Genomic DNA, 15398 nt, shown 5'->3' with positions numbered 1-15398 from the left:
GCGCCCATCGGGACCCGGCGGGGGCAAGAGGTGCCGACAGGTGCCGAGCGCGGCCCGGCCCCGCCACGGCGGCGGACGGGGGGCGCAGCGCGGCCGCTCCGGCGTCGGGAGGAGCCGCTCGGTGCCGCTCTTTCCCCCGCCGCCGCCGCCGCCGCCGCCCGTCTGCGAGCGTGTGTCAAACCCACGTGCTCCGCCGGCCCGCGCAGCCCGGAGCGGCGCCCCGCGGCCGGGCCCCGCCGCCGGCCCCGCACGGCCCCGCACCGCCGCCGGCCCCGCACGGGCACCGCCGCCCGCGGCCGCGCCGCACCGCACCGCGGCCTGCGCCATCCCCGCAGCGGCGGCGGGGGGGAGGAGGAGGAGGAGGAGGAGGAGGAGGAGGAGGAGGAGAAGGAGGGCGGTGTTTTCCTGCGCGGCGCCGCGGCCGTCGCCCCGCCGCCGGCGAGCGTCAGGCGGGGGGGGGGCCCGGCCCGGCCCTTCCCCTGGCCCCCGCGCCCCGAGGATGGCAGCGCTGCCCGCACGAGTGGCTGGCGGCGGTGTCCCTCCTCTTTTTTTTTCCGGCAGCGGCGGCGGCGGCGGCAGCGGCGGCGGATCATTGTTGTGTGGGAGGAGGGCGGCGGGGATGGACTTGATCTCTCGGGTCTCCTGCTAAGGCGGCAGCACAGCGCGCCCCGCCGCCCAGCCAGCGCCGCGCCGGGCAGGGAGGGACCGGACCGGCCCCCCGCCCGCTCCCCGGGTCTTTATTTTTAGGGGGCTCTGCTGCTCCTCTCCCTCTCCCTTATCTCCCCCCCACCCCCTCCCCGCCCGCACACACGCACAGGGACACGCACGCACCCTCCTCCGGTGCCCTTTCATCCTTCCCCCCGCCGTCCTCCCGCGCCGTCTCCTGCCGCGGCAGATGCGCCGCGGGTCACCGCGCAGCTGGGACTATGGTGAAATTTCCAGCGCTCACTAACTACTGGCCCCTGATCCGGTTCCTGGTCCCTCTCGGCATCACCAACATCGCCATCGACTTCGGGGAGCAGGTAAGGCAGTGCCTCTCCGGGGAGCGACCCTCTCCCTCCCTCCCGCCCGCCCTCCCGCAGCGCCAGGCTGGCGCGGTCGGTGCCTCCGCCGGGAAGGGAAAGGACGGAGAGCCGAGCCGAGCCGTGCCGAGCCGAGCCGTCCTGCCCCGGCTCATCGCGCCGGGCGGGGACTGCGGCCCCTGCGCCGGCGGGGGCAGCGGGCGGCCGGTGCCGGCGTCCCTGCCCCGGCGGCCGCCCGAGACCACGGGCTGCCCCCACCCCCAGGAGATGCCCGGGGAAGGATGGCAGGGTTTGGGCTGTTTTGAGGAATTTTTCCCCCTCGCATTTCTGGATTATATAATCTGAAATTACATAATGCATTGGCCGGGGGCTGGCGGTGGTTTATCCCCGCGCTGACACGGCCGCTCAGGTGCAGCAGCCCCTAGCGCAGTGCAGCGCGGCTCGGCGGCGGCTGGAGCGGGGCTCGGGGCGGGCGGCCCGGCTGCCGCCGCCCGCTGCCGGAGGGGAGCCGCGGCCCCCCCGCCCCTCGGAGCCGCCGCTGCCGCAGCGGTTCGGCCCCCGCCTTCGAGAGCCCCCGCCGCGGCATCGCGGGAGGAGCGCGGCATCCCGCGGGGAGCCGCTCCGCGCCCCTCCGGGCAGGTGAGCCTCCGGCTGCACCCCTGCCCCCGCCGGTGTTCTGTGCGCCTCAGCACTGCTGCAGTTCTGTAGCGGTGTTGGTGACCTAAGGCTGTCCCCTGGCATGGGCACCGACAAGATAGCCCGGTGTACCCGAAGCCGCTGTCAGCCTATCTCCCTGACATGCCGCCACCCCATTTCGTCCTCCCAATCCCCGCTTGCTGCGTTCGCACCGAGAACATGTTCAGGGCTTGACGTACCCACTCCCCTGCCCAAGCTAGTGCTCGTTTGCCCCTGCACTGGGGCGTGGGGAATATCTGCTCTCACGTTTTGGTATTTATGACAATCCAGGCCCTTTCTTGTGTTAGGCTGCATTATATGGGACCTGTCATTACATTTTTAGTAGGATGGCATACGCTACTACTTATTTTAAAATGTTAAGCTGGGCAGCCACACTAAGTATTGCATCCCAAATAGCTTTATCCTTGTCCAAAGTAGCTCAGTTTGGCTAAGAAGAATAGACACTTGCTTCCGTGCTTCTTGAACAAAGATATCAGAAAATTAGTGGGCACTTTCAAGCATTTGTAAAGAAGAAAGTGAAAGGAAAAATACTACAGTGGGAAAAAATAGCTAACATTAATCATATGTTTGTCATGGCTGTGTCAATCACATTTTGATTCCTAGTCCTTTAAATAAACTGCAATACTAAAAAATACAATTCCATCCTTGTCTAACAGCTATGTTCTTTACTACTAAGTCAGTCTTCTTTAAAACACACACGGGGGGGGGGGGGAGGGAAATCTAAATTTAGAAATGACAAAGGAAAAGGAGATTTAAATGCTAATAACTATGCCATGTTAATATCATATAGTAGAAGTTAAGTTGAAAGCAGTGCACTCAGCAAACTGAGTATGACAGGTGCATTCATACGGTTTGCTTCATACAAGGTCAGCTCAATTCAAGGTAAATGTCAGCCTATAAAAAAACATCCCCATGACTTCAGTGTGCTCTGAACCAGGATTTCAAAATTTGCAAGTGATTTTATAAGCGACGGTCCTTCTGTCTGACTGGGTACCAGTGACACAGGAGAGATGTTAATCTGTGAATGATACATGTAAACACTTTAACAACTTTGACAGTGTTAGGGACAAAAATATCTTAGAAAATGTGTTTTGTTTGAAAGCCAAGTCATAGGATTGGATTTTCAGGAGAGTTTGGTTTATCCCTTGTCTCAGATGGCTGCCTGGGGAGATATTTAATTGAAAAGGGAGAAATCCAGCCTCCTAGTACTCTAGCTTCTTTCGGGAGCAGAAACCAGAAAGATGGTTTTTTAGCAGCCTTACCTACATGGAAATCAGGAAACTGAAGCAGGGGCAAAGCTGCTCCATGTCTGAAGGGTTCCTCGCACAGACAAAAGGACAGTGATTTTATTTTCCTCTACGTAATACATGAAGTTACTTTTTGCACTTGTATGACATTACTGTTGGACTTAAGAGACTGAAAGTACATTGACTTGCTGAGCCAGTCACCTTTCTGCTTTACATTTTCAAAAAATGCAATCATTTTAACATGAGGGATGAATGGAAGCAACATAGAAGAATGGGTGTGCCAACAGTTAGCTCTGCAAAGGCTGCAGTACCTCCTCCTTTGAATGTATCCTGCAGATAACACAGATTTCTAAGAATGATTAGGGAAGGAAAAATTGCATGAAGGAATATTACTTGCTCTGGACAATACTGTAAAAGGGACAGGAGAACTGCAGGTCAGAAGTAAAAGATGACTGTAAAAAAATTAGGGAGAGAATGGACCTTGCCTGGCCAGGGAAAAAGATATGCATAAGAAATGCTGTAAGTCAAAAACCCTTTTGATATATGATATTCATACCTTGCTCCTTCACGTGAGGAGAGTATTTGGAAGTAGAGCATTCAAAGCAGAGCCTTCTTAGCAAAACCTTATACCATTAGATACCTCAGATTGAAAAGTGGGAAACAAAGAGAATCACATTTTTTTTTCCCTCTTACCTTGAGAGGCATATCTGGGTGTTGAGTAGTTGTAGTCTATAGCAAACATCACTAGAAAATTACCAGATCCCTGGTATGCAGCTGCCTCTAGGTTTCTTGCTAGGTTAAGGGAAATTTACAGTAAGGCTAAAGATTGTTTGCAGAACATAGGTTAAGGCTGTCACCATTGCCCCATATAAGATGCTTGGCATGGCAAGTCAGTTTAGTTTACAGGAAGTAAAAACTGCTGGCACAGTGCTTAAGAACTAATAAGCTCAGCTCCTGAAGTCACTTTCAGAACCGCTACAGCCAGTGAAGAGCCTCCTGTTGACCCTGGACTCTAATCCAACAATGCCTTAAGACAAGACTATATTACAGAGTTACTCCAATCTAGGGAGCTGACCTCATTATTCACCTCATAAAATCTCTCAGACAAATACCAGATTTTTTTTTTTCTCTACTTAAAAAAGTAGAGTCCTGATGCATGACCAGGTAAATTACCAGAAGATTAGAGAGATAAACCATTTCTAACTTACTTTCTTGATTTCCTTCTGCAACCCATTTCCAGTTTATTGACAGTGCTACATGGCTCCAAATATTTTGGCTAAATGTTCCTTCTCCACTCAAATCTGTGTCTCTCTGTGTCAGTAACGTGTGTGTCCATGTGCACACATCTATATATATTTTTTTCTCCAGTTATATGAATGCTCTCACAAATATACACAACACTGCATTTTCATCCCAAGAGTTTACTATCACCAGAAGAGAGATAGTCTTTTTTTTTGCCATTGAGAGGAGCTTTCAACTCTCAACATCTTACCCTGAGATTCACAATAATTACTGTTGTCATTAAAGCTTAGTCATTGGCAAACAAAGTTTGCATTAAAAGTTCTGGCTTCCTTGAAAAATGTTGGATGTACTTGCTTAGAAATAAATAAATAAATGCCTCCTGTGTGATGGAGAGCAACACAACCTCAAACAACTCAACCAGCAAATAACAGCGCTGCTACTCCGTGGGCTCAAAAATCCATCACCACCCACATCAGTTTTCCTTTTAACACAGTTCCAGAGCTGCTGACATATATTCTGGTGGCCTGACTTGTAACATAAATGTGCATTTGCATCAGCATTTTTACAGAGGAGAAAGCTGAGGTGTGCATGAATTCACTAACTTTGTCAGAAGCACGGACTCAACCCTAGGCAGCACTAAAGACAGCTTGCAAGCGTGGCTGGGAACTCTCCCTGATGCTCATGGGGTGGCAAAGGCCAGGCAGAGAGCAGTGTTTTGATCTCAAGGTCTGTTTGCAGTGGTCCCTTAATTATCAATGGGAAGTACAGGTTTTTTGTTTGGGTTTTTTTTAAACTTTGTAGCTATCATGTAGCCAGCCCGTGGATCATTAGTTTGTGTCGCTGTCAGTAGCTGTTGGCCGGGCAGTTCAGCCTGCCAACATAACTTATGGATGCATCTGTGGTGTTCAGTGGCTTGTGGGCCCTTGGAAACTAAAACTGAGCAAGCACAGCCCTGCTGCCTCTTTCTCCGAAGGGCACTCAGGTGCTCTGGTCCCTGCAGAGAACTTGCCATGCATTGCCCATGCTGGAGTGTTTGAGATCCAACAGACGAGCCATAAAGGAAATGCTAAATGTTTTGGATTCCAAATTATTTTGCAGTAATTGCTGTTTTTTCATGTATTTGATTTGGGTTTTTTTGTTCTGTTTTTTATTGGGGTTTTTTTGTTGTTGTTGTTGTTGTTGTTGTTTGGTTTTTTTTTACTTAAAAAAAGAAAGTTGCCAGAAAAGGAGAACAAGTCATTAATAATGTATCAAAAAGAATTAGAGAGCTTATTGTCTGCCCATGCCATTTGCAAACTTGGTAGGGGGTTAAACATTTTGATTAATGCCTTATGAAGCTTGGTTTGGGGGTAAGCATTATTGTCTGGACGTTCAAAACAAGTAATGGGAGAGTTCACATTCCCAGCTGTTCACCAGGGATTTGTGCCAAGTTGTGTAACCTTTCCATGGCACAGTTTCCCTGCCTTTGAAGTGTGCCTAGACACCTACCTGTATGTAGATGTAATGAAAATTCATGTGTCAGACGCACTCTGAGATGAAAGGTGCTGTATGAGTGCAAAGTACCCCTGTTATTGATGTTGTAAGAGGTCAGGGACTTGTTTCAATTGTGTAGGACTTTAGTACCATATAAACAAGAAAGCTAACAGCGTCCTGTAATTGGTGTACAACGTGGCTGTATGTTATTACCACGACCACATTACTAATAGGGTAGGCTGACGGAAATGTCCTATTTATTTTAAATGAATGTGAACTACACAGCTTTTTAAATTAAATTTAGATTAAATTGCGTTGAAGAAGGAAACATATACAGAGTATGCTATCAACATAAATTTTTTGTTGTTAATATTTTTCATGGCATTATTTTGAAGTAGTTTCTCTTGCAGAATTCCCAAGCTAAATGGTCAGGGAAACAGCTAGGAATGGCCACTGAAGTATATCTAATTTTTCTGTTTAGACTGAGTAAATCCAAGTGAGACCATCTACGAAGGATTAAAATCCAGATCACACACACCTGAAGTAGTAACTTTCAGGATCTATACCTCAGTGCTGTCTCCAGAGACTTTTTTGTAAGCAGTGCAGCTTTTCTTCCCTATGCATGCCAGCCTGAGCCTTCCAGCCCTGGCTCCTAAATGGTCATCTGCCAGACTCTGGGGGTTTTCTCACCAGTGCTAGATGGGCTCCAGACCACGTGGCCATCTCTTGAGACTGCCCAAGAGATTAATTAGGCTTATATGTCAGTGTCAGTGCAGCGGGCGTTACACACCAGGCGTCGCATTCGCCCCTCACGCAGAGCATTTGCTGGCATTTCGCAGCAAGCAGTGCATGCTGAGATCTGGGAAGAAGTCAGAGATCTCAGAAAACATTTGCAGATAAAAGCCAAATCTCAGCAAAGCGCTAATGTCCTTAAAGATGACAAAGACTTACTCCTGGCAGCTAAACCAATATCTATTTGCGTTTTATAGCATGCAAGGTACAAAATAAACAGGTTCTGAAGAGCACTGGGGCTATCACCACTGGAGATTTCACATGGTACTAGAAATTATGAGAACGAACCTGCACACTACTAATGAGGTGTCCATTCCCTGCAGTGCTCCATGTTGCCATACTGTAAAATACATCATCTTGAGCTAGGACCTATTTTGCTTACTTTGTCAGTACCTTCCCCTTTTTTATCCTGCTCTTTCCTTCCTTCACAAAACCACCCGGTTCCCTGCCTCCCACCTCCCATGGCTGTGTCAGCTCGGCACTAAGGACTTCTTTGGACTTTCTTATGCTTCACTGTTAAGACCAGGCAGGTTTTGTACTTGATGATAACCATTAAGCATGTCTGAAGGCATTTGCTATCTATAGAGCTGTAGAGAGCTTATTGCTAGGACAAGTTGAAAGGGGGGTGGGGGGAGGGCCGGAGAACAACAACTCCATGCAGCACCAACCAGCCACTTTTTAATGAAGTAATTTAATTAATCTCAAAACTGTAAGTTCAGATGATATTTGCCTACCAGGTTGCTGGAAAATAAAACTTTGAGGTCTGGGGGGTGGAAATTATTCTCCCTACCAGAAGTCTAGCTCATGCAGTGGGAGACAAGGAACATTTACACCTTTGCCAATCAGTCCCAGTTCCCAGTCTCTAGGCTGGAGATACTCCAGTCATAATATCATTTGATAGCCGCTGAAAAAGTGCATGGGGTAACCAAATACTTCTCATGCTTATTTCAGAGATAGGGAAATTGGCTTCTCCTCCCTATGCCAGTGAAAATCTAGAAGACTATGCTAGAAATCTAGCATCAGGAATTGAAATCAGGAGTTGAAAATACCCCAAGTCTAATTTTAAAACATGGGTTAAAAACTGAAATTTTGAAAGTGGTTTGAACCACTGTATTCTACATTGTTTTGAGAAGTCCCCGAAGTAAAACTTTTGGATGTGAAGTGGACTGACCATTTGCTTTGTTTCGGGGCTTTTCTTGTTTATTTCTTTTTGCTGCCTTTTTTCAAAGCCAAGAAAACTGATTTCTCTTCACATTTGCTTTGGTCTGAACTGATTTCTTTTTAATCATTGCTCATTTTGCTGCTGCCTGAAGAAGCTGGTTGTATACAAAGGCTTATATGACATGGCCAATCTTATGACTAAGGATAAAGTGTCTTTTTATATTCAAAGAAGGCATACACTCAAGGCTCTAGCTCTAAAAGTGCAGATTCTATCTGTTCCTATCTTGATCCTAGACAAGACATTTCTCCTTGTGTGAGTTTCGTCAGTTCTAAAATTGTGATGTGTTTCACAAGGCAGTTACAAAGTATATTCCTTCATATTTGTAAAACATGGATGTAAGTTGTTGTATAAATAGAAAATTTAAATATATCTGCCAGCTCATGCAGAAAACTCCATGCATAAAACTGAGCAATTTCAAACAGATTTTGCTTTGCAGCTACTTTGAGAAATCTGTGATGTTTTTAAATAACAGATATTACTGCTTAGCTCAATTCCAGTTTAAATGACATATCAGAGCATGCAATTCTTTTAAAAAAATGGGTAATTTGTAACTATCTTATATTTTAGCAAGCTAATTTAATCAGCCATTGCTGCCTCATGCCATTTGTACTTGGAAACCTATGGATTTTGGGGTGAGGGAAGCAGGAATGTTAATATGCAATTAGATCATCAGATTGCACTTTCTGCTTGCTTGATTTTCTACTGACATGATATTACTGTAGCTATGGCTTTAGACACCACCACTGTCTTTTCAGATAACCATTAGATAGAGAATTAAAAAAGAACCACCATAAGAGATGTAAATGGCCTGTGCACTTCAGTCCAAAACAGCAAAGCTCTGCAGTTTTCCCATGTTCTGCCTCCTTTATGGCATCACCTCTCTTTCAGATTTTCCACAGGATGTCACTACCTTGCTATAGAGTTTTTCTATGTGTGCACTTTTTCTTGGTGAGTTCCCTCCCAATGTAATGCAGAATAAAAGAGCCTGCATGAAACATTAACTAAGAATAATTCCAGGTGTAAATATGCATTTTGTTCCAAAGAGGGCTGAAGTAGAGCATTGTTACTTGCAATGGCACAGTTGATTTCCACAGCCTTTGCAAGAGCATTCTAAAAAAAGGACAAAGGAAAAATACTGGAGAGAAGGGAGGCGTTTGTTGAAAAATAAGTGCCACAAGGGTGTGAAATCTCAAGTGCCATTTTAATTATTTTCCCAAAGATGATTCAAAAAATTCACTGTTCCTGTTTTGGCTGGAGTGTTACTGTTGGTGGTCACTATTGCCCAACCTGTCCAGTTTGCTTTACTGATGTAGTGGTTCAGCAAGAGTTCAGCTTTTAGTGTGGGAAGTGAATAAACTGCAAGACCCTACTTATTATCAAATTTTTTGCTTCACATAGTATTTCTGCATTGTTAAGGCAGTTTTTTTCAAACCTTTTCAATTTTTACAGCCCAGAAAATTTTCAGTGGAGTGCAGAGAAAATTCACATGCATAAGAGCTGGAGAGCATACATGGTTTTATGTTTCTTCATTACCTGTTTCCAACTCTTTGTAAACATTCCCTAAGGTACCGGGTTCTGTAGGCTGAAAGCTCACTGAACCAAAATATGTGCCAGTCTGTTTGCTGACAAATACATTTGAAAGGCTTTTGGCTGGGAGATGGCCTGTCTTCTGGCCTTCTTACCTCTCTTTTGCACTTAAATTAGTGAATAAAGTCAGATGCAGGGTGCACCTGAACTTTAATGTCCTGACATGATTATTGCCTGTACTGGCTGAAGAATGCAGCGGTGCCTGTCAGCCGGGACTGATTTTTTTCCTTCGTCAGGTTAGATGTGCAGCTTGTGTAGTTATAAGGAGTACAACCACACCACCCAGTGTTCTTCCCTTGTTTTTTTTAAAGATGATGTTTGGCATCTACCTTCCTCAAAATGCAGGGTTTATGTCTAGATTTTATTGGGCTCTTTTTCCTGTTCACTCCCTACTCACCCCTCCTTCCTTCTACTGCATACCAATGAGCAATATCTTATTTTTGTAACCTCTGTGTTAGTATACAGTAACTGCTGTTCCTGTAACTATGGATAGTTAAGGTGAGGTAGCCTCTGATGCACCTCTGACATCTTCAGTCCTCAAGACAAAGGCTTTCCTTGCCACAACATACCAGTGTGCTCCTAGAATTTGGCAGCCTTTGATCTCAAATCTGCTGTCCTGCAGCTGGAAGACAGATACTTGAACAAGTCCATCATTGCCATTTCCTCTGTCAGCATCTTACCAATTAAAAAACCTTTAGGCCATTTGAAAAGATAATGAATTGTTAGCAGCATCTTGGAGTGGGAAGACACTTCACATTTTTGGTTCTGTTGAGAATGGAAAAAATGTCAGTTACACAAGAGGAAAGATTATAGAAGTGAAGCATTTATAGCTTGGACGGAAAAGGGAGTTTGATAACCATCTGCAGTTGTATGAACTGTGGTGTGGTCATGAAGGAGAGGAAAGGGGAAACGAGGTTGGCTAGGTCACTGCTGTGGACAAGAATGTGGACAAGAGTGGTGAGAAAGACTGGGATGGTAAACACAGTTTAAACTGAAAAGACTTCCAGATTATTTTCCAATTAAAAAGCAGAAGATTTTCCCTCTCAAACTTTACTTCCTTCTAAAATGTGGCACAAAGAGTGCTGACCTTCAGACAGGATTAGGTGGTGGTGGTGGTGGTGGTAGTTGTGTTTTACATAGGCTCAAATTCAGTGGGTTACCAAAAAAAAAGAGTGTTGTGATTGCTGTTAAGCGATCACCTGATGGACCAAACCCAAAGACCACATTTTCAAAGCCTGAGAACCACATCCTCCTCAAAGGCGTTCAGTGCACTTTAGAAGGGCGCTGTAATTGTGGGCTCTTACTAAGGTGAAAAAAAAAACTGTGAAAAACCTGCAACTCAGAGGTGAGGAATTTCTTTTACTAATAAACGCTGGTCATGATACAGTTTTCTCACGGCACCCTGTTTTTCACACGCTGCCTCTCAGATTCAGCATACAGAGAGCACTTGCTGGGGGGAGAAACAGAGCTCCCTGGCCAGCAGAAGTATTGACTGTGAATCCTGTCTTGTTCCTTTTGGAAGCATTCACTGGAGGCAGCATGCCCTTTGCTGCCCGAGTGAGCAATACACTGTGTTAGGGTCTCCCTTGCAGAGCTGAGGGGAAAAAATCCAAACAAAATGAGCTTACCAAAATGAAGGAACCTTTCCAGTAGAGAGAAGTAGAGTGTTGAAATGTCCTCAGTGTGGAAGTAAGGGAGATCTTAACTCTGCTTTTTAGCTGGAGGCTTGCTGAGTTTTTTTAAAGGCATAAGCTGTTGTGAGACAGGTCTTGGCAAGCACAGGGGAAGTTTCAGTCCTGTGGTCCCATATGGTGTGTGCCCACAGCCCTGTACCCTTTCTTGACCTTCCTCAGTTACCCTTTCTTACTGCCTTTCCAGTTCAGTTCTTTGGGTCCTTTGCTTGGTTGTCCCATGGGTGCTGGAGTGTATCAGTCACACAGACATCTCTGTGGCTTTGTTGCCAGCCTGCAGCTGCGGTGCAGCACCTCTTCCAGATTGCTACCTGGGAGCCCATCCATTTTGCCCTCACTCTGCTACTGGCTTGGGTAATTTATTCTGTCAGTCATTCCCCTTCCTCCTCCACTGTGGCATTTTGGAGATGACTTTGAACATTAGAATTATTTCCAACCCACTCAGCCCAAGAGGCCAGCTAAGAAGATGAGTTAAAACTCCCCCCAACAGAAGTGAAGAGGCCAGATGATGTACTTGACATCTCTGGTCATTTTTCTCTGCGCTTAGTAGCACATAACAACTGGTAATGTGGGCTTCCAAATTTAGTGTGACAGCACTGTCAGCTTCCCCTGTAGTTATGTTGGGTCATAACGATTTTGGAATCTTAAGCATTCACTTTAAAAGAGGAGGAAAATCCAAACCACACAACATTTTTCAGCCCATCAAAACACCAAAGGCAGTCATCCACTGAAAGCTTTATTTTGACACAGGTAAACACATTTTTCACGTGCTTCTTTAAGAAACACATGCATATGTACGTGGTGTGTTGTGAGCAGGAGACTGCCTTTATAGGAGAATTATACACCAAGGGGTGCTGAAGTACTGTCTTGATTACTACTGACTTATATGCGAGACTAAATAAATGGTCGAGGAAATAAGGAGATGGTCTGTAGCTGCTCATGTACCTGATTTGTTGCTTATAGTTTGAGCCATCTCTGGTTACATGTTGCATGTGCAAATGCTGTTTTGTTTTTGAATCCATGCTTTTGTACATGGATTTTAGCTTTTCAAAATGTGATCTTGAGAGCAGTCCTGATCACTGCGCCACTGTTCTTTATATTCTTGTGGGCAGTCATTTTGCTTCAGAGTGTTTTATTTCTAAGCATGAAAGCATGACGACCTTTCAGCATTCAGAGTCTTGTTCTTATATGAGCTTTCTGAGATGCAGTCAACGGTCTGCTGGTTAGGACATGCTCCAGCATTGTAACAGTCTTGGGAAGAGCTTTCCTCAGCAGTGCCTTCTGGATCTAATATATAAGTAGTGTGGGTTTTTTTTCTGCTAATACTGTGCAGAGGCCAGTGTTTCTCTCTTTAAGTAAATTCACAATAAATCACAGCAGGTACCTTGCTTGACATTTTCTTATTCCAGGCTTGACCTGTCTGTGAGCTTTGAGTCGCTGTCCAGAAAGGGCCAGTGTCGTTGTGGGCTAGCTTTTCCAAATCACAGCCTGCAGCTCTTGTCAGCTGCAAGCTCCTACCACGTTGTGGGTGGTTGCATCACTGAGGAGAAAATAGCTAACGAAGGCACAATCATTGCCTCAGGACTTTGCCAAGGAAGCCTCATGTGAAGTTACATATTTGTGACTTTGAGCTCCAAGGGTTTGGTCATGCTTGCAGTAATCTGCAGATGTGGGGTCTGTTGTATTCTGTGTGCATCCAGAGATTTGAAAGGGGAAATGAGTGGTAAGAAAGAGGGGTTTAGATCGAGCTGTCTGAAAGGAAAAGGCCTGACATCCTCGGCTTTAGAAATACCACCACATCCCAGAAGTCCTGGCTCATGAAAGCTTTTCACTGCACTAGAAGGGCTGAAATGCTCCAGTCAAAGCAACTGCAGGGCCATCATTTCATCACTAATATCTTGCTGAATAACAAACTAGAAACTTTTTCCTCTGTCATTCTGCTGAAAGTCTGAAGTAGACAAAGGAGGCATGCCAGTGCAAGTTTAGCTTAATGAGAAGGCCGTCAAGTTCTGTGTTGAGACCAGCATTGAGAAGAATGTTAAATCAATACTTGCCAGCTGGTGATAAAGGATAACCTGCACTTAACTGTAGAAATAGAGGAAAAAATATGACTTGCTAATATTCTTGACCTTTTTTCAAGAACAGAGAATAGGAGCAGCTCGTGAAACCATTAGATATGAATACAGTTTCTTGAGAACTCTGACTGTGGAGTGCTATGACAAGAAATAAGCAAATTGGCTGGACAGCAGATTCTGTCTGCAACCATAAGAACAAAGGATACTTGAGTTTGTTGTTTTGGGTTTTTGCACTCTTAACACACTTATAGCATTAGGGAGCCCCAAGCACTGTTCTGCTTCTCTGTTGACACAGCATAGGGTGAGGGATGCACAGTGAGGTTGGAACAATTACAAGAAAGGATTAGGAGCTTATTTGCAAGAGGTTAGTATTGCAACTTTTGGGAGTTGGTTTCAAAGGCAACTACAAGCATGAGTGTCTCTTGTTTGCTTTCCTTGAAGAATAGTGCCTCTATAGTCTCTTGACATTTAGAATCAAATACCTCAATGCTTTCCTTCTTTCTGTTTCGGCCAGATAAGATTCTATAACCTCAAATCTTCTGTGTACATCCCTTTGTTTTGCAATTCCTTTGTGAAACAAAGAAAACAACCATTGAGAAAGAGAGAAACAGGATATAAAAATAGGGAGCTGCCCTCAATTCAATTCTTTTTTTGTCTTCCACTGAATCCCTCCGTGGCAGTGCAGTGATGCAGCACCATAACCAACAGTCTGGCATCTGCAGCCTCCCAAGCTGAACTCTGATCAATCTCATCTTTTACTATCTGTTTTTGGCTCTTTGTACATATGCATTTAAGATGGGGGAGTTTTTGGTTTCAGCCCTTGGCTGGGCCTCTCTTGCAGCGCTCTAGTTGGCAGCCCTGGACAGCTCCTGTCCCTTCCCCTTGTCTTCCTGCCTCCTATTTACTGCCTTTTTTTTAATCCACAGTAGTCTGTAAGCTTCAAATACCTGCTCCTCTTCTGTCTCTTCTGCTTTTCCTTTCCTGCTTTTCCTTTTCAGGTGCCAGTCCACAGGCTGCCTCCAAGGCACATCCCCTTGCTGTTTGCAGACAAGCAGCCCACAGTAAGCACAGCAGCAAGGTGCCCACTGCCTGCCCCCAACAGATTTCTTCCTTGCAAGAGGCCTGGTTCAGCAAAAGAAATGCTTAATTAGAAATCTTCTTTGTGTTTGTGGCCTTTAAATGTGGGCCTCACTTCAGCTGTGTCATATGAGACAGCCAGACTTCAAATGCAGAATGTGAGCTTTGTAAAGCTGCAAGACTTTCATCTAGCAAAGGGCCCGTGCTTGCCCCTCCCTCCTTCAGACATGCAGTGGTGGTACAGGCAGCACCTTACCCAGCTGTTTGTGCTCCTCCTCTCACATCCCACCGTGCCAGAGCCAGGTCCAGGTCAGTCTGGTTCAGATACTTTTTCTCTAGGACTGGCATGGCACAGTGCTGGCCAGGCATGGCTGTGGCTGCTTCACCACTTGACCCGTGGCTCCCTCTCATCCTCACCCAGGTGGCCTCTTTTGAATTCCTGCTCAGCATGATGCCATGTAGGAGAAGCAGTGAAATTTTTGTCCCTGCATGCTGATGTCTGGTGGCACATGGTAAATGCCTGGTGTCCTCATTGGTGGCTTTTTTCAAAGAACCTACAAAGCAAGGTCAGAGTGATTATTCTCACTAAGTCTTAAAGCCAATTTCTGGATCAGAGACAAGAATAACATTGCCTGCATTCCCCACATGCCTGTTCATCCTGCTGTTAGGTCTCATGGCTGTGGTTAGGTCTCATTGCTCCTGAAAACAGGAATGTTTTCTTACCTGCATGGCCAGAGATAAAGCTGTTGGAGTGCTGAGACAATCTAATCTCAACAAAGCCCCTTTTGGATCAGAGAGCATTTCTGCTCTTTGGTGTATTCTTGCACAGACAATCCTTTGAGGAAACCTGGGAGAAGCATGCCAAGCTCAGTCAGTTGTACATGGGCATGGATATAAGGTGAAGAGAGATCCAGGTGTTGGGAAGGTGATTGCTGTAGGCTTCAGAGAGAAACGTCCCCATTGTGAACCTGTGCATCCTTTGAGGGACTTTTGATGTTCATGACCATTTTTAACATTATAAATATTTTTTAAATGCTATATATAATTTGTCTGCAGACATTTTCAGGTCATATCTAAACTACTAGGCTTGTTCCAAATTAGGGATGGATGGCATGAATAGCACAGTGTGAGTCAGACCCATCACATGTTCCAAATTAAACTTGTGCTGAGCCAACATTGATCTTAAGACTCTTTCTGAAATGTCTCTACCTTACAGATATTGCTGATAGTGTTTCTACAGAGGTTGATAATGAAGAAAAATATAAAGCAGAAGC

General features: G+C 45.7%; 1 protein-coding gene across 1 annotated transcript in view; it reads left to right on the top strand.

The window, feature by feature from the left end:
* The first annotated feature begins 633 nt into the window (after window positions 1–633).
* ANKH (ANKH inorganic pyrophosphate transport regulator) overlaps window positions 634–15398 on the top strand; it is a 104046-nt gene continuing 89281 nt past the window's right edge. Inside the window, exon 1 of the mRNA XM_084223205.1 lies at window positions 634–1022. Within this exon, the coding sequence (XP_084079331.1) occupies window positions 927–1022 (96 nt within the window). The 5' untranslated portion in view covers window positions 634–926. The remainder of the gene's footprint in view (window positions 1023–15398) is intronic.

Source organism: Fringilla coelebs (assembly GCF_963513975.1).
Source record: "Fringilla coelebs genome assembly, chromosome: 1".
NCBI classification, from domain to species: domain Eukaryota; kingdom Metazoa; phylum Chordata; class Aves; order Passeriformes; family Fringillidae; genus Fringilla; species Fringilla coelebs.
Note: the sequence above shows the minus strand (reverse complement) of the source record. Positions and strands in the feature narration are given on the sequence as shown.